Source organism: Neoarius graeffei, chromosome 11 (genome assembly GCF_027579695.1).
Source record: "Neoarius graeffei isolate fNeoGra1 chromosome 11, fNeoGra1.pri, whole genome shotgun sequence".
Lineage (NCBI taxonomy): Eukaryota > Metazoa > Chordata > Actinopteri > Siluriformes > Ariidae > Neoarius > Neoarius graeffei.
Genome location: NC_083579.1, coordinates 69,293,139 through 69,313,317, shown reverse-complemented (window position 1 = coordinate 69,313,317; position 20,179 = coordinate 69,293,139). Strand labels below are relative to the sequence as shown.

The following is a 20,179-nucleotide window of genomic DNA, read 5'->3' as shown; positions in this document are numbered from 1 at the left end:
AGAGGGGTTGACAAAATGTGCATAAGAAAAGAGGTGTTACAGTCAGTAACAGTAAACACAGAAGGTGCATCTATATAATAGGTGTAGATAATTAACTGATAACCGTGTATACAGTAACACTGTAACTATGCTTTTAAATCTATGGTGTTTTCTAGATTGTCTGGGTAAGTTAACCTGATCTAGGATTTTTATCATGTTTAGAATGTATATTTGGAGTATATATATATATATATATATATATATATATATATATATATATATATATATATATATATATATAAATCACAAAAGACACAATGTCATTTTCAGACTTTATTGTCCAGAAACAACTACAGTCAGAGGTAATCAAGTGGAATGAACAAAACAGGGTGGACCACAGTTTCCAAAAAGGGGTCATTCCTACAGCTTACTCATATCCATCATCATGATGTATCACGTTTAAAATTGCCTTCCAAAATATGAAAAATAAAAATGTGACAACAACTTCATTTCAAGACGTGTACTGAGCACGGTGAATGTCATTGCACAGTGGCCACTGAAAATGGTATTGAGTACAGACACATATAAAATACCTCTTTCTTATTATGGAGAACTGATCATCGGTTTGCATCAAGTGATATTAGTATATATGTATATATAGATGGGTGCCATGAAAGGGGAAAAATAATAGTTATACTGTAGGGGGGTATTTTACTAGCATGGTTTGGGTCCACTTATCCCATTAGACTAAAGAGTTACTGCAAATCAATACAAAATTATTCTGACTGCTCACGTTTATTCTATGCGAAACATTTCTATCCTGACCAGACACAGATGTTAGACAGTGCTCTCTATTACCATCATCAATACACCAATTGAGTGAATATCTTTTGGGAAAATGGTGTTCATCCTTCCAGCACAGTTCCAGAAACTTGTATCTGTGCCATGGCTCATTGAAGCTGTTCTAGTGGCTCATTGTGGCTTAACACCCTAATAATTTTATTTATTTATTTATTTATTTATTTATTTATTTTTCCGTTAATTTGTAACCTGTCTGTGTATTTTTTCTGTAATATTCAGGCATGGGCTTACCCTCTGCTATAATCCAAGTAGTAACATGTTTAATGAGTTATAGTATACATGTCATATTGCTCAACAGCAGGACAGCATATTGTGTTTATAAGTGGTTTGCATGGTGTTTAAGGCAGCTTTAAATCTGTTGAATGTCTAGCCAGCAATAATGGACGCAAGTAGTTCAGTTCAAAGTAGACTATATAATTATCAAGCATATGTGACGCACGTTGACATGTTGCCGAAAATCTCTGAACTAGGTGTTTGCTGGATTGAAGGCACCACATAACATTAGTTAAAAAGTGCAGTCATTCCATAAAATAACATTTCATAGTCTGCTCCACAGGGCAGGATACATACACTTTATCTGATACAGTGTAAACCTTTTTTTTTTTTCCATACATAAAAGATAGTGCTACAAAACATTTGTACAGAAATCTATAAATCTACATGGTTAATCTGATTTTTTTTTTTATTTACTTTTTTGTACCTTTTTTTTGGTCAAACAAAATATTGAGTGTACTGAATGAGTTTATTAGAATATATAACAAACCAATTTAAATACATAGTACTAGATCTGTACAAAAATCCCAAACCCCCCTCAATGAAGCCTTGACTCAAGCCGGAGCTGAAACAACCTCTAATAGCAAATTAAGTGTGTAAACTGTAACTAAAGTACATGTGATCATCATTTGAGTAACATTCAGAATGCAGTGCAAATGACTTCAAGCATGAGAACCAATCAAAAACTGAGTCACTTCACAGGTCCTGTTAAAACTTGAACTTACTTTTAAAAACACTATGTACAATTTGGAATGGGTTTTGACTGTAGTTGTGTGTGTTAATGTTTGGAGCTCAGCTGGCTTGGCTTCACTGATGCAGGTTTAGTGTCAGTCCTTTAGCGAAGTGATGGAGATGGGGAGAGAGAGAGAGAGAGAGAGAGAGAGATGAGTGCATCAGTTTCCGTCAGTGGGGGCAAGAGAGATTTGGTCTTCTGGGATACACTCATGTGGCTTAGAAGAAGCCAAAAAGCCCGGCAAGCAGGTGCATTTGTAGGAGCCCTCTGTGTTGGTACACACTCCATTCTTACACAGCTCCACTTTGTCACTGATATCCTCACATTCATTTATATCTGTAAGAGGTGACAAAGGACAGACAAGCTGAACGTGAGAGGTGTGTAAATAAAAGAATGAAACTGGATATGGTTCGTAAAAGGCCTAATACCAGTTAACCTAATACCAGTTAAGTCTTGAATTGGATGGGGTTGAATAAAACACGCTACCACACCAGTCAGAACACAGATATTAAAGCAGCCCACAGCTGCTGGAAGACAAAAACTTAATTGAAACTTAATTGGCATCTGAGATGTGAATATGCGGTGATATCTAATGTGAAATCAACTTTACTATGGTAATATTCAGTCATTGAGAAATTCTCTCATTATTTCTCATTATAAGACACTGAGATCTAATTTTCAGAAACATGCAAAATAGAGAAGACATGGGATCTTGTTCCAGTGTTGTAGTCGAGTCACTAAACCTTGAGTCCGAGTCGCGTCTGAGTCGAGCCTGAGAACAAGACACCAACCGTACCATTTGACGGTGGCTGTTTTAGCACCATTAACATTAATTTGTTCCTGAATATGACGCATGACCAGGTGAATGTGCTTCTCTTTGTCAGGGAGTGCGAAGTATTCTGTCAGAGATGGTTGGGAGATGGATGTAAGTGCAGAAGGTGTGTTTATTAATACAAGTGAAGACAGGTAAACAGTCCAGAATGGCAGGCAAAATCGTAAAACAGTGAAACAGGCAATATGCGAGTAAGGCACAAACAGGCTATCGTAGACTCGGCAGAATCAAAGATGAGAAACAGGAAATCAGGAAACCAAACAAGGAAATAAGGCTCGGTAATGTGTCAGCAATGCAACTCAATACTTCGCAAAGTTTTCACAGTATTTATATAGGCGTGCTGATTGTACCTTAATCCTGTGCAGATGTGAATTGTTTACGATGCGCGCGAGAGTCTGCTTGGTGCGTATGCTGTCTGGAGCGCGCCCTAGAGTCTATCTGATGCATGCGCCAAGGCGTGCAAGTGTGACACTTTTGCATGAAATTAGTACAAAAATGAATGTAGATTTAAATATCTTATGCCAAATTATTATGTCATGTTACAAAGAATAAAGAAAAATCAGAGTCCTCATCTCCAATTTACGAGTCCTAATGCAGTTAATGCACGAGTCTGAGTCCAAGTCCAAGTCATCAGCGCTCAAATCCAAATCAAGTCAAGCGTCCTTAAAATCAGGGCACAAGTCGGACTCGAGTCCACGTCTTGGACTCGAGTACTACAAGCCTGTCTTGTTCATATGAAAGATGCAATATTCCATAGACTGTCAGTAAACTTTTTTTTTGCACGTTTTACATTTTTTTACATTAGGACCTAAAAATAATTTATTATTTTCTTTCAGTATATGCGCAGCTTCTTGAATGATGAGGCAAGTAGCAAGTTGTGCGTTTCCAATACTAATCAAACAAACAGAAGACATTTCAACTGTGCAAAAACATCGACAAGGTGGCTAGGAATCAAAGATTTCGGCTTGGTGGCATGCCGCTTGAGCTGAGACATAGTACAGAGGACACTTTGATCATTTATACACAATTCTGACTCACAGGAACTATCCATCCAACAGAGTCGCAGGCAAGCTGGAGCCTATCCCAGTTGACTATGGGCAAGAGGCGGGGTACACCCTGGACAAGTTGGCAGGTCATTGCAGGGCTGACACATAGAGACAAACAACCATTCACACTCACGGTCAATTTAGAGACACCAATTAACCTAACCTGCACGTCTTTGGGAGAAACCAGAGCACCCAGAGGAAACCCATGCAGACACGGAGAGAACATGCAAACTCCACACAGAAAGGCCTTCATCGGCTGCTGGGCTTGAACCCAGGACCTTCTTGCTGTGAGGCAACAATGCAAACCATTACACCACCGTGCCACCCGCACAGGAACTAATCTAAGGACATTGATGTCAGCACCCATGATTGGTTGAGCACATGATGAAAAGCATTCTTGAGAGACATCCAAGAGTTGTCGGTTTCATTAACAAATTCTGGGAAAATAATTGAGGGTGAGTGCAATGAAATACATACGACCTTTGCCTTAAGCACATACTCTTAAAACACTATGGAATTTGGACACTAGGATTTTTTTTTTTTGTGTTTTTTTTTTTAAGATTTTATGTGATCCAAGTCTGACTCTTCTATACTCCCTATTTGTGGCTACAGGGTATAGAAAATAAACCTTAAAATCCTTTCTAATAGGGGCAGTTTTGACATGGAAGTTAAATTGCATGTTTTAACGCTGTTGCTGGTGCCAAACTCCTAATTCTCCAAACTCTCACAGACTTTTTTTTTTTAAAAGAAATTCAGTACCTGTGTGTCAGGTGTGTGGGAACATACTGTAGCAGTGCTTCAATGTACTTCATAGCTGATTTCACATAAAACATTAGGTTTGCTTTGTTATTTTGGTTTGTATCAATGTGTGTATACATAACATTTAACCTCCAAGAGTTGTGCGCTGAAGTGTGATGGAGAAAGATAATTTTTATTTATGTAGCACTTTTCACTTTGAGTCTAGATTGCCGTAAATACTAAAGGCCAAACAGAGTAAAATACTGATATAATCTACAATCATTAATGAAATGAGTATACAACTTATGTGAGGTAGTCTGGGAAAACTCGCTGCAACTGAATTCAATCAGCCAAAACAGATACAAATTGTATTTGGCAAGACACCTCTAGTCTAAGTAAGCATAAATATATTTTGCCAAAATAGCATGAAAATATTTTTAGTGTTAATTCAGGGCCAAGCAGTTAAGCTGCATAGGCACCCATTGTGTTTCTGCCATTTCTTATTACTGGGGGCCTTGCAACGAAGCTGCGCAGGCACCAAGTATGGCCCTCATTTATCAATCTAACAAAGAAACCAGTGCGAATCTGAGTGCACTAATCATTGTACGACAAGGTTCACATACAGTATGATTCATGAAATGTTTGTATCTCACTAATCACAGCATAAAAATGATTGGGCGTTGATAAATGTTGTGGCTGAAAACCACTGTCATTTAAATATCACGCCCCTAAATATTCTCAGTTTAGAGCAGCCTTTCTCAACTGGGGTGCCGCGGCACCCTGGGGTGCCGTCTGGCTTCGTTAGGGGTGCCATCAAAAAATTATATATTCTAACATTGAAATAAATAGAATGAATTAAAATTCCAAAAAACGATAGTTACACTAATGCAGATCATCGCCGCTTCATGCATCATCAAAATTTGTCTCATGGCCCCCTTTCCCATGTCACAACGTCACTGCTGGGGTCAGCGTATGGTCAGCGTGACTGCGTATATTTTATATGGGGGTGCCTTGAGAATTTGCATACTTCTGAAGGGTGCTGTGACTGAAAAAAGGTTGAGAAACGCTGGTTTAGAGGGCGTGCCCTTAGACTTTACGACATAAGCATGCTTAATATGGCCAAGAAGAGAAACTTCTCCACCCTTGAAATAGAAGCGTTAATGTTGCAAGTCCAATTGAATGAATAATTTCTATTTGGCAGCTTGAAAAGTAGTAGCACTGGAAGTCAGAAAAATGCAGTATGGCAAGAAATCACTGCTACAGTCAACAGAAATCGAACTCCAGCTGATGTTTGAATATTTAATTTATGCATTTGTGAAATGTAGGCTATGAACGATATACTGTATATAATAGTAATAAAATAGCTTATATCAAATCTTTACATGTACAGTAGGTGAAGAAAAACTGGTCAGATCTCAAATACGCCACAAAAAAAAATGGCCTGGAGCTGCCCCACAGAGCCAGGCAACCGTGAGCAGTGTGGGAGATAGTACCTGTCCTCCGCCCTGATGTTGGCACACCATGACCCTGGATGCCTTGGAAGATAAAAGTGACTTAATAGTTACTTGCCTGAATAAGCATCTAACCTATCACACTGCAAACCAATTAAAGGAGAACTAAAGTCATTTTCAAACTTGCTTTATTTCTTAATTAACGTGTTATTCAATTACGTTTTCGGTTTTAGTAACCTTATATCGTGACTAGTATTGGCAACTAACTGCAATTAAATATTATACGTATCGGCCTATTCAGTTTTTAGCCATGTTGAATTTAGTTCGTTTGGTCCACGGCAGGCGTCGCTTATCCGCGCGATCTTCACGAGACTTGTGCGAGACTTAGAAACGTGAAGAAGTGTCAGCCAGGTGTCAGTGCCGCCATTTTGAAAACTGTTTTCCAAATGAAATATTGCACAAAAACGAGTTTAAATGACGATTACTGCCTACTTTTTTCAAACTTTCCTGATTTCTATCAAAACAAACAAAACTTCCGACTTGAGTACATCAGCATTCGAAAGAGGGCGCGCGCGTCTTTTAACAACGTTGGCAGATGTCAGTCGCTTTGATTTCCGCTGTACGTTTTACTTCCGTCCTACGATGTCTCGCACAGGTCTCAACGAATCTCATTTACGGCCATTGCTTTGACATATGGACTGATATATTACAGCATATTTCAAACACTCGTAACTTGCTATAGCAGTGACAAAATAGCGATCAAAAATGCATTCCGATATTTAATAAAATGAGATAAATAGAATTTTGATAATAAAAAAATTTTCCTTCAGTTCTCCTTTATCCAACATATTGCTTTTAGTTGCTTAATTGTAATTGCTTGTAATTATTTCAGCAGTAGCCTAATAGTAGCCTATCTCAAAATGAAAGAAATTAATCTTATGCCAAAAAACTGTTAACCCCGTTAATTGCAAACAATTTGAAAATACCTATTTATATTATGGAAAAATGATACATAGTCAATGTAGGCCTTTACAAAATACAATATTTTGCCATATACTACATATTTTTATGTGATGATGTGGCTGCATTTGCTTAGACGCCAGTCAGAATACAAGGTTCAATAATTTTCCACTCAGTCAGATATACTATGCAGTACTACATGTCCATGCTGACTAGAAAACTTGTGTACGTGAGATGAGATTTGATCATAGCCTCTACTCATGTCCGCATTGATAAATGCTGAGCTTTGCATGTACATGACCGTATGCCCAGTTTTCTGTCATATGTTCATTTCAGGGTGGCATGGTGGTGTAGTGGTTAGCGCTGTCGCCTCACAGCAAGAAGGTCCGGGTTCGAGCCCCGTGGCCGGCGAGGGCCTTTCTGTGCGGAGTTTGCATGTTCTCCCCGTGTCCGCGTGGGTTTCCTCCGGGTGCTCCGGTTTCCCCCACAGTCCAAAGACATGCAGGTTAGGTTAACTGGTGACTCTAAATTGACCGTAGGTGTGAATGTGAGTGTGGATGGTTGTCTGTGTCTATGTGTCAGCCCTGCGATGACCTGGCGACTTGTCCAGGGTGTACCCCGCCTTTCGCCCGTAGTCAGCTGGGATAGGCTCCAGCTTGCCTGCGACCCTGTAGAACAGGATAAAGCGGCTAGAGATAATGAGATGAGATGTTCATTTCATAAATGAGAGCCATTGTGTTTCTACCTTTTCTTATTATTGGGGGCCAAGCAGAGAAGCTGGGTAGGCACCCACTGGTGTTTCTATCTTTTCTTCTTCTTCTTCTTCTTGCTACGGTGTCTATGGCAGCCCATAGAACTGTATGGCAAAAGGTTTTGAAATTTGACACACTGAATGTGGACAGTGCCCTGATGCTTTTCTCCGTTTCATGTTTGCAGCTTGAGTGCTCTAACACTACTAACAGGTCAAAGTTGGACATGCATTTAACTTTTGAACTGCATGCCTGATTTTCAAAAATGAGGTACCATTGGATTCCTTGGCTCAAGCTGAGTTCAGTGCAATTTTTCCACCATTTTGGATTTGATCAAAAAGTGTTTTTTCCCTACTCCTAGGAGAAGCTTTGTCCAATCTTCACCAAATTTGTCAGAGACAATCTATAGACTAAGCCTCATAAATGTTATCACATGGATTTTTGATTTTCAAAAGCCTTCTCCCATAACAGCCAATCGAATTCGACAGAAAAGCCACCAAACAGTAAGTGAGCCTATATCTCATCAACACTTTGATGTACTACACCAAACTTGGTGGACTGAATCAAGACGACGTCCAAAGGGAGTCCAGAAAAAAGTTCAATCATTTCACCACTCGGGGGTGTATAATGAGAATTAATTTTTTTGTTTGTTTGTTTGTTTGTTTGTCATTGCTCTTCACATCTTTGGTCTAAAATTATGATTGTTGTTTGAAGTTGTGCCTTTTTAAATCCTGAAATCTCAACATGTTGCCATTTCCTGTTCTGCAATCATATTCAATGGCAAAGCCGCCAAACAGGAAGTGATGCTACAGTGGTGCTTGAAAGTTTGTGCTCCCTTTAGGATTTTCTGTATTTCTGCATAAATATGACCTAAAACATCATCAGATTTTCATACAAGTCCTAAAAGTAGATAAAGAGAACCCAGTTAAACAAATGAGACAAAGATATTAAACTTGGTCATTTATTTATTGAGGAAAATGATCCAATATTACATATCTGTGAGTGGCAAAAGTATGTGAACCTTTGCTTTCAGTATCTGGTGTGACCCCCTTGTGCAGCAATAACTGCAACTAAACGTTTCCGGTAACTGTTGATCAGTCCTGCACACCAGCTTGGAGGAATTTTAGCCCATTCCTCCGTATAGAACAGCTTCAACTCTGGGATGTTGGTGGGTTTCCTCACATGAACTGCTCGCTTCAGGTCCTTCCACAACATTTCGATTGGATTAAGGTCAGGACTTTGACTTGGCCATTCCGAAACATGATTCTTCTTTAACCATTCTTTGGTAGAATAACTTGTGTGCTTAGGGTCATTGTCTTGCTGCATGACCCACCTTCTCTTGAGATTCAGTTCAGGGACAGATGTCCTGACATTTTCCTTTAGAATTTGCTGGTATAATTCAGAATTCACTGTTCCATCAATGATGGCAAGCCGTCCTGGCCCAGATGCAGCAAAGCAGGCCCAAACCATGATACTACCACCACCATGTTTCACAGATGGGATAAGGTTCTTATGCTGGAATGCAGTGTTTTCCTTTCTCCAAACATAATGCTTCTCATTTAAACCAAAAAGTTCTATTTTGTCCTCATCCGTCCATAAAACATTTTTCCAACAGCCTTCTGGCTTGTCCACGTGATCTTTAGCAAACTGTAGACGAGCAGCAATGTTCTTTTTGGAGAGCAGTGGCTTTCTCCTTGCAACCCTGCCATGCACACCATTGTTATTCAGTGTTCTCCTGATGGTGGACTCATGAACATTAACATTAGCCAATGTGAGAGAGGCCTTCAGTTGCTTAGAAGTTACCCTGGGGTCCTTTGTGACCTCGCTGACTATTGCTCTTGAGCCTTGCTCTTGGAGTGATCTTTGTTGGTCGACCACTCCTGGGGAGGGTAACAATTGTCTTGAATTTCCTCCATTTTGTACACAATCTGTCTGACTGTGGATTGGTGGAGTCCAAACTCTTTAGAGATGGTTTTGTAACCTTTTCCAGCCTGATGAGCATCAACAACGCTTTTTCTGAGGTCCTCAGAAGTCTCCTTTGTTCATGCCATGATACACTTCCACAAACATGTGTTGTGAAGATCAGACTTTGATAGATCCCTGTTCTTTCAATAAAACAGGGTGCCCACTCACACCTGATTGTCATCCCATTGACTGAAATCACCTGACTCTAATTTCACCTTCAAATTAACTGCTAATCCTAGAGGTTCACATACTTTTGCCACTTACAGATATGTAATATTGGATCATTTTCCTTAATAAATAAATGACCAAGTATAATATTTTTGTCTTATTTGTTTAACTGGGTTCTCTTTAGCTACTTTTAGGACTTGTATGAAAATCTGATGATGTTTTAGGTCATATTTATGCAAAAATATAGAAAATTCTAAAGGGTTCACAGACTTTCAAGCACCACTGTATTTCTCAGTAATGCTTTTATGTAGCTACACCAAACTGGGTGAAATCACTGAAGACTGCCCTGAGGGTGTCCAGCAACAATTATCCCATTTGAACATCCCAGGTAGCACTATATAAGGAAACACATTTTTTAGTCATTATTCTTCATGTTTTTGGTCTAAAAACCTGTTTTTGTTTTGTTTTTTTCAGGACAGGCCTTTTGTGATCCTGACATCAGAACATGTTGTCATTTTCTGTACAGAGATTGTATTTGACAGCAAAGCTGCCAAACAGGAGATACGGTAAGCTCATATCTTGGCCAATCTTTGGTCAATTGATATGAAACTTGCTGTGAGTGCATACAGCCATGTCCTTTACTAAACAACATGAAGTTTCCATGGCAACTATGTCTTGCTGGGATGCTTGGCCCCCTCATTGCTGCTTGCAGCTATATTTCTTTTTAATCTTGCCTAGGCTATCTTCCTGCAAAGATCATGTTAGGTAAAGAGCCATTTTTAAAAATATGGTGGTAAAAACTGTCAGTCAGACAAAACCTCATGTCGTCTAAAACCTTCTTAGCCAAGTGTGATTTCCTCACACAGTTGATGTCACACTTTGATTATTTTCTTTTACTTTGATGGTGCTTTATAGTGAAATGCACATATGCATTTCAGTTTGCAATCAAACTGAATCGCAAATCGAATTAGTTAGCGATACCGAAGCCTTGAGTATCAGCTGATACTGATACCCATCCCATCTGGCATTGTTTTCTTTAAAAAAGTTGATATTAAAAAAAAAAATACAGCACTCCAGTTTAAACTATTTCACACAAAAATAAATTATATTGTAAATATAATAAACAGAATAAAGTATACATACAATCAAATCAATCCTAACAGAAGAAAAAACACAGTCTCTTTATGTCTAAACATTCCAGTTGCAAAAACACATTCCTTTACCAAATCAAATTCCAGTCTTTGCCATTTGTTTTAAGGTCTGATATCCAACATATTTCTCCGATATCCGATCTGATCATCTCTAATATATATGTATTTTAACTAATTTAATAAACTGAGAGAGAAAAGAGCAAGGCAATAAAATATCTTACCAATACATGCCATCTTGCTTAAGTTTAGTTCATAGCCATCGAAGCAATCACATGTGTAGCCCTCTCGCACACGGACACATCGGCCATTTTCACAGCCATTCAAGATACCACATTCTTCTGCTTGCAAACCCTCAAATCCTGCACTATGATCTGAAAGAAAAATAGCAGACAATATGGAATCACAGACACTTTCATATTACTGTATGTTTACAAATAGCATATAAAAAATTCTGCATAGTACTTTACTACTTATACTACTTCTATATTATAGACGGGATTCCCCCATCGGTTTCGATTGTGCGAGCAATCAGCTGTTTTTCATTTGCTAATTAGCTGGGCTTTTAGTGTGGTTTCGAACAACTATATTAGATTGAGCTTACTGTTGACAAATCAGTTGAGTGCATTTGTCGTTGATTACTGGAGCCATGGATTACTTTTTGAGCAGGCAAAGTTTTCTGTGTTTTGCCACTTGTTTTTGTGATTGGAATACTGTGTGTTTTTCTGCTGCTTGTACCGTACCTGCTGAATACTCTGTTTATCTGCTGCTTGTTAGGTGTGTGCTACTGCTTATGTTTACATCTGCTTTGCTACTAGACGGGATTCGTCCATCAGTTTTGATTGCATGAGCAATCGGCTGTTTTTCATTTGCTAATTAGCTTAGCTTTTAGAGGCTGTCCACACGGCAACGGATTCAGGTGAATCTGATAAAATTGTTTATCGTTTTGGCCTGGCGTCCACACGGCACCGGCGTTTTGGGTGCCCCAAAACGAGAACGGGGTCCAGAGTGGAAAAATCTGGCAACGGCGCCGTTGCGAAGTCGTCTGGATGAGTAGAACGGATTTGTTTACGATGACGTCACAACCACATGACTAGAACAAGCAGCACTCTCGCTGTTTTGTATGAACCACTGCATTGCATTCACTTTTGTACACAGCTTTTCTTTTAAATAAACAAGTAACTGAACCATTTCTTGAATTTCTTTTTTTATTGGATAAGACTGCTTTTCAAAATGTTCACACACAATAAGAAAATTAAGTTATATAAAACTATGCACACTAATAAAATTAATTTGTACACACAGAAGGCACGATTTCCTCGCGTAGTCGCAGCCATCTTCTTCTTGTTGTTGTGTGCTTGTTCCTGTGAGTGCTTCACGCCGGGTAGAAGAAGGGGTTTATGCGCATGCGTCCTACTTCTTCTATTGTTCTGGTGTCTCCGATGGGACCATCTTACAGCGCACGTAGAGGTGTGGCATGTGTATTGCATCGTTTCCAGCAAGCGTTGCGTTGCCATATGTACCTGATATTTTACTGATCCGTTGCCCATGTGGACGCGATATTTTTTTAAATAAAATCTCGTTGCCGTTGTCATGTGTCTCGTAGCCTTAGTGTGGTTTTGAACAACGCTCCTTCCCAAAATCTCTCCTCCTCTCCCATAACCTGCTCATTATGTGTCTCAACACCATTCCTGTTTGTGGTCTCACCCACAAAAGGTGCTTCTGTTATTATGGCCCCCCGAAAGGACGATGCCTCTCCAACCTCATTTACCCTTCAGCTACCTCCACTGACACCTTCTGGATCATTGCTGGACTATGGAATTGCCAGTCTGTCACATGGAAGGCTAACTTCATATCTGCCCATGACTCCCTCCTGTCCCTCCACATCCTTGCACTGACAGAGAACTGACAACACCTGCAGCCCTCTCCACCTCCTTCTCCTTCTCTTACACCCCTCGTCCATCTGGTCATGGTGGCAGTGGCACTGGTTTGTTGATCTCTCAGTCATGGTAGTTCTCACCTCTTCCACTCTTCCACCTCTCCATCTCCTTCTCTAAATTTCACTCGGTTTCAGTTTCTTCTCCTATTAACCTTTTTGTCGTTGTTTATCGCCGTCCTGGCCCTGTGGGACATTTCTTTGATGAACTGGACACCCTACTCAGCTCCTTTGTAGAAGATGGCACCCTACTAATGCTCCTGGGAGACGTCAACCTCTACCTAGAAGCCTCTCACTCTGCTGCCCTCCTTCCCCTACTCCACTCCTTTGATCTCTCTCTGCTGCACTCTCCTCCAACCCATAAAGCTGGCATCCTTCTCAACCTGGTCTTCCTCAGAAACTGCTCTGCCTCAGATCCCACAGTTACCCCTTTGTCTGACCACCACTTCATTTCATTCTCCCTCCCTCTTCCTCTCCACCCATCATCCCCCCTCCTACCCCCACTGTTACAGTCTGTCATAACCTCTGCTCCCTCTCTCCCTCCTCTGTCACTGCTTCCCTCCCCCCCGAATCCTTTGCCAGTCTCCCCAATGAATCTGCTGCATTCTCCCTGCTCTCCTCTCTCTTCTCTTCACTTGACACATTATCTCCTCTTGTCTCCAGGCCAGCAAGATCTTCTCCTCCTAGTCCCTGGATGTCTGAAACATTCTGCTCCAACAGAATTGGTCTACATGCAGCAGAGAGGAAGTGGAGAAAATCCAGGGCCCTTGGCGACCTGTCCCACTACCAGTCCCTCCTTGCTGAGTTCACAGCCTTACTCAAATCAGCCAAGATCAAGTTTCATCATTCCAAAATTCATACCTCCATCTCCAACCCTCATCAACTGTTTTCTGTTTTCTCTTCTATCCTCAGCTCTCCACCAGCTGCACCATCACTGCAGAGGACTTCACGGTCTTTTCTGAGGAAAAGATCATAGCCATCCACAACTCCTTCACCACGCCTACCTCCCCATCCCACCCCCTCCCCACCTTCCCTGTCTCTTCCCCCTTGCTCTCTGCTTTTTCCCCTCTTTCCACTTCAGATGTCTCCCAGCTCCTGCTCTCTCACCGTCTGACCACCTGTGCCCTTGACCTTATCCTTGCATCTCTCCTCCAGACCATCACTCCTGACATCTTCCCATTTATCTCCTCCCTTTTTAACTCCTCCTTGTTCTTTGGATACTTTCCCTACAGCTTCAAATAGGCCCACATCGCTCGTCTGCTAAAAAAAAAAACCCACCCTAGACCCTGTCATCCAGAACTACCACCCCATTTCTCTTCTGTCCTTCTTGTCAAAGATGCTTGAACATGCTGTTGCTAACTCTCCTCTTTTCTCTCACGGAACAACCTCCTGGATCCTCACCAGTCCGGCTTCCAAGCCGGACATTCAACCGAGACTGTGCTTCTCTCTGTCAGTGAGGCACTTCATGCAGCACATGCTGCCTCCCTCTCTTCGGTCCTGATTCTCCTTGATCTTTCTGCTGCATTTGACACTGTTGATCACCCCATCCTCCTGCATGTCATCCTTATCAGCTATAGGGATCTGTGGGACAGCCCTAGACTGGTTCAAGTCTTACCTCTCTGGTCGTTCCTTCCAGGTTATCTGGTCTGGTACTGTATCAGCGCCATGCCCACTTACCACTAGCATCCCTCAAGGTTCAGTCCTTGGTCCGCTTCTTTTCTCCCTCTACACCCAGTCTCTCAGCCCAATTATCTCTGCTCATGGTCTATCTGCTATGCTGATGACACCCAACTGCTTCTTTCTTTCCTCCTTTTGACACATAGATCTCCGCTCACATCTCTGCTTGCCTGCGTGACATCTAGAGCTGGATGGACAACCATCACCTGAAGCTCAACCCAGGCAAGATGGAGGTAATCTACATTCCTGCTCCATCTTCTCCACCCCTGGACATCGTCATCTCCCTGGGGGACATCTCTAGATCTCCTTCACCCAGTGTGAAGAACCTAGAGGTTGTGTTCAATGACAAACTCTCCTCCTCAGCAAACATTGCTGCAGTGACCTGGACATGTAGATTCCTCTTCTACAACATCTGAAGGATATGTCCTTTTCTTACCACCTACTCTACTCAGCTCCTGATCCAAGCACTGATCCTCTCCTGCTTAGACTACTGCAACTCTCTCCTTGCTGGCCTTCCAGCTTCTGCCATCAGACCACTGCAGTTCATCCAGAACACTGCAGCTCTTCTGGTCTACAACCTCCCTCGTTCTTCCCATGTCACTCCTCTGCTTGTCGACCTGCACTGGCTACCCATCACAGCTTGTATCAAATTTAAGACATTGGTGCTAGCTTACCAGGCTGTTAAGGGGTTAGGGCTAGCATACCTCCAGAGACTGATCCACCCCTACACGCCAGCCAGATCCCTACGGTCTGCTACTACTGGTTGCCTGGTCCTTCCTCTTCACTCCTGCCCAGCCCACTCAAAACTGCTGTCTGTTCTGGCTCCCCATTGGTGGAATGACCTTCCCATTGAGGTCACAACTGCTGACTCCCTGACCACCTTCAAGCACAGACTGAAGACTCACCTCTTTAGGCTGCACCTCTTCCCTGCTTCCCTCCTCACTGTGCAACTGCACTTCGGTCTAGACCAGTCCAGGCTGTGTACCGTTTAGCCTGGGGTTAGCCATTTGAGTTCTCTTTAGTTGTACTTTATCTGGTTGGTTTATTTCCTCAGCTGTTTGAGTATTGGTACTTCAACAGAATATTACACTAGGTATTGTTGTCACTTGTTCAGTTGGAACTAGAACTTTCTTGTCTAGAAGTTCAGCACTTAGTGTACCTGACTTTTGCACTCATTGTACGTCACTCTAGATAAGAGTGTCTGCTAAATGCCATGTATTGTAATGTAATGTAATATATTCATATTAGAAAGGTAATACATGTAATTAATTGTGCATGCACAAGTATGTTTATCATATGGAAGAAGGAAGCTACCTCTGTAGGGGTTAACTTGGTGGGGTGGCTGGTGCTCTCGGGGCCTGGGCACAGGTATTCGTCCTCCATCTCTGGAGGTGTAGTCATTTGAGTGATCAGTAAAGATGGACCCACTCAAAGGGCCTTCGGGTCCATAGAAGGTCTCACCTTCCAAAACGTCAAGCCAGTATCCTGGACGATTGGGTCTCTCTGGTGGAGTATCAGGTCCATACTCAAAGCCTGGTTGCTCCCGTAGGCTGTCTGAGCCTCTGTTCTGCAGGTTACATAACATAGCAAAATCCTCTGTGTGGAGACACATTACAGTTTTGGTTAGATGTGTGACATTTATATACAACTCCAATTCCAAAAAAGTTGAGTCGCTGTGTAAACTGGAAATAAAAACAGAATGCTATAATTTGCAAATCATGGAAACCCTATATTTCATTAAAAATAGTACAAGGACAACATATCAAATGTTGAAACATAAATTTTAATTGTTTTTTGAAAAATATATGCTCATTTTGAATTTGAACTCAGCAACATGTTTCAGAAAAGTTGGGACAGGGGCATGTTTACCACTGTGTTGCATCACCTCAACTTTTAACAACACTCTGTAAATGTTTGGGAACTGAGGAGACCAACTGCTGTAGTTTTGAAAGAGAAATGTTGTCCCATTCTTGCCTGATATACAATTTCAGTTGCTCAACAGTTCGGGGTCTCATTTTAAAACATTTGGCGCTTCATAACGCGCCAAATGTTTTAAATGGGAGACTGCAGGCAGGCCAGTTTAGCACCCAGACTCTTTTACTATGGAGCCATGCAGTTTTAATATTTGCAGAAAGCGGTTTGGCATTGTCTTGCTGAAAGAAGGAAGGCCTTCCCTGAAAAGAATTTTGTCTGGATGGCAGCATATTGCTCTGAAATGTATATATATATATAAAATTCAGCATTAATGATGCTTTCCAAGATGTACAAGCTATCCATGTCATGTGCACTAATGCACCCTCATACCATCACAGATGCTGGCTTTTAAACTGTAGACTAATAACAAGCCGGTTGGTCCCTCTCCTCTTTAGCCTGGAGGACGTGGTGTCCATGATTTCTAAAAAGAATTTCTACTTTTGATTCATCAGACCTCAGGACAATTTTCCATTTCACCTCAGTCCATTGTAAAAGAGCTCGGGCCCAGAGAAGATGGCAGTGTTTCTGGATATTGTTTATATCTGGTTTTAACTTGCATTTGTGGATACAGTAATGAACTGTTTTCACAGATGATGGTTTTCTGAAGTGTTCCTGAGCCCATGAAGTGATTTCCACTACAGACACGTGTCTGCTTTTAATGCAGTGTCACCTGAGGGCCTGAAGATCACAGGCATCCAGTGTCAGTTTTCAGCCTTGTCTCTTGCATACAGAGATTTCTCCAGAGTCTCTGAATCTTTTAATGATATTATGCACCATAGATGATGTGATCCCCAAACTCTTTGCAATTTTACATTGAGGAACGTTATTCTTAAATTGTTGCACTGTTTGCTCACGCAGTCTTTCACAGAGCGGTGAACCCCTCCCCATCTTTACTTCTGAGAGACTCTGCCGCTCTGGGATGCTCTTTTTATACACAATCATGTTACTGACCTGTTGCCAATTAACCAATTTATTATATTTTATTTTATTTTAGCATTGCACAACATTTTCAGTCTTTTGTTGCCCTGGTCCCAACTTTTTTGAAATGTGTTGCTGACATCAAATTCAAAATGAGCATATATTAAAAAAAACAAAACAATACAATTTCTCAGTTTCAGCATTTGATATGTTGTCTTTGTACTATTTTCAATGAAATATAGGGTTTCCATGATTTGCAAACCTTCACATTCTGTTTTTATTTATGTTTTATACAGTGCCCCAACTTTTTTGGAACTGGGGTTATAGATGTATGTATTCTATCATGTTGGTTTAACATTTCCAGAGAGTTGTGTATCGATAGAAATAATTATAAAAACACACCAGATGATTTTTCAGGGCAGAAGGCACACTGTGACCCCCAGGCAACGCCGTAGAGACAGCAACACTCCGTGTATGTAGTCTGCATACCAAGCATGGGATTGATGCATGTGGTATCAGGTTTAAGTTTCTGCCAACAAATGTCTGTGTGAATATAATCCTCATCAAGGAAAATACCTACAGGCAGAAACAGATACATATATACATAAATACATAAAGTACATAAAGATATTCTGTACATATATAGCATGAGAAAAGGCATTTGGGCAAAACAGTATTGCTCTAATATTTCACTTCCAAGGTATTTGAATGTATTTTTTTCACTGACAAGAAAATCAATAGTACAGCACATATCAGTGTGTGAGTGATCAGAGGCTCACCCTCTGTGCTGTTGGCAGAGATGCAGCGACGCTGTGTATCATCCAGGATCAGAGGAGGATTGCAGAAGCAGTTAAAGGAGCCGGGTGTGTTCACACACTCTCCATGTTCACACTGATTCTCTTCCTTACATTCATCATCATCTGAGGCAAATTTTCAGAATAAATGATTATTCCAAATTCATAATCAGATGTGCTGTGACTGCCTGTTCAATCTACAATGCATAACAGCATGGATATATACTGATCAGCCATGACGTTAAAACCACCTGCCTAATATTGTGTAGGTCCCCCTTGTGCCACTAAAACAGCTCTGACACTTCGAGGCATGGACTCCATAAGACCTCTGAAGGTGTGCTATGGTATCTGGTACAAAGACATTAGCAACTGATCCTTTAAGTCCTATAAGTTGCGAGGTGGGACCTCCATGGATCAGACTTGTTTGTCCAGCACATCCCACAGATGATCAATCAGATTGAGATCTGTGGAATTTGGAGGCTAAGTCAACACCTTGAACTCTTTGTCCTGTTCTTGAACAATTTTTGCAGATTGTCAAGGTATACAGTACTATCCTCCTGAAAGAGACCACTGCCATTACAGAATACCGTGACCATGAAGGGGTGTACTTGGTCTGCAGCAGTATTTTGGTAGATGGTATGTGTCAAAGTAACATCCACATGAATGCCAGGATCCAAAGTTTCCCAGCAGAACCCGATGCCCAATGCATCACACTGGCTTTGCTGGCTTGCCTTCTTCCCATAGTGCATCCTGGTGCCATCTCTTCTCCAGGTAAGTGACACTGACCATCCACATGATGTAAAAGAAAATGTGATTCATCAGACAAGGCCACCTTCTTCCATTGCTCCATGGTCCAGTTCTGATGCTCACATGCCTATTGTAGGTGCTTCTGGCGGTGGACAGGGGTCAGTATGGGTACTGTGACCATTTTGCAGCTGCGCAGCTCCATACGTAGCAAACTGCAGTGCTTTGTGTGTTCTTATACTTTTCAATCATAGCCAGCATTAACCTATTCAGCAATCCGTGCTATAGTAGCTTTTCTGTGGGTTTGGACCAGACGGGCTAGCCTTCGCTCCCCAATGAGCTTGGGGTGCCCATGACCCTGTCACCGGTTGCCCGGTTGTCCTTCCTTAGACCACTTTGGGCAGGTACTAACCAATGCATACTGGGAACACCCCACAAGACCTGCCGTTTTGGAGATGATCTGACCAAGTCGTCGAGCCATCAAAATTTGTCCATCATCAGAGTTACTCAGATCCTTGCACTTGCCCATTTGTCCTGCTTCCAACACATCAACTTCGAGAACTAACTGTTCACTTGCTGCCTAATGTATCCCCCCTTTTCAGGTGCCATTGTAATGAGATAATCAATGTTATTATATCCACATTCACTGAATATGAGCAATCGCGCACTCTGATTGGCTACTCTATTACTAGACTATTAGCTCATATACTGTAAGTAGAGAAAAACAAAATGGCGGAGCGTGTTGCTGAACCAACTGAGGACAAAATGAAAACTCTACTCGAAAACAAATGCCAAAAAATACAAAAAGCGCAACAAAATATGGAATGAAAGTATTTGATGGTAAGAATGTATCATTTTTTTATTTTTCAAGAGTTATTATTATAGTATTTTTCCCAAATTGCTACTGTCATTTTGCCAGTTTGTTAAGCAGAAATGATTTTGTCATATGTTTTGTATAAAGTTTTTATTTATCGAATTTGCAAAAAAATAAAAATAAAAATGCTCTGTTTCTCAAAATCCAGTGAATGTGGATAGAATAAAACAATTATTCCACTCAATTTCGTCATACATGGCTTATAGCCACCTCGGCTCTATGTGCCTCGTCGGCTATCAGCTCATGTACGACTCGATTTTGTGGAATATTTGGTAATTATTCACTTGACCTGTCAGTGGTTCTGTATGTGTGTGTATTTTATATATATATATATATATATAAAGCAAGGGGGAGAGGGA

The 20,179-nt window shown here is 41.1% G+C and overlaps 1 protein-coding gene across 2 annotated transcripts in view; it reads right to left on the bottom strand.

Moving 5' to 3' along the window:
- Window positions 1–299: 299 nt before the first annotated feature.
- Window positions 300–20,179, bottom strand: part of LOC132894602 (latent-transforming growth factor beta-binding protein 2-like) — a 316,258-nt gene continuing 296,378 nt past the window's right edge. For both annotated transcript variants that reach the window (XM_060934665.1, XM_060934666.1), the window contains 5 exons: window positions 18,188–18,328; window positions 17,811–17,984; window positions 15,831–16,112; window positions 11,128–11,277; window positions 300–2,182 (listed from right to left, as the gene is read on the bottom strand). In XM_060934665.1, coding sequence (XP_060790648.1) covers window positions 2,007–2,182; window positions 11,128–11,277; window positions 15,831–16,112; window positions 17,811–17,984; window positions 18,188–18,328 — 923 coding nt within the window. In that variant the 3' untranslated portion in view covers window positions 300–2,006. The remainder of the gene's footprint in view (window positions 2,183–11,127; window positions 11,278–15,830; window positions 16,113–17,810; window positions 17,985–18,187; window positions 18,329–20,179) is intronic.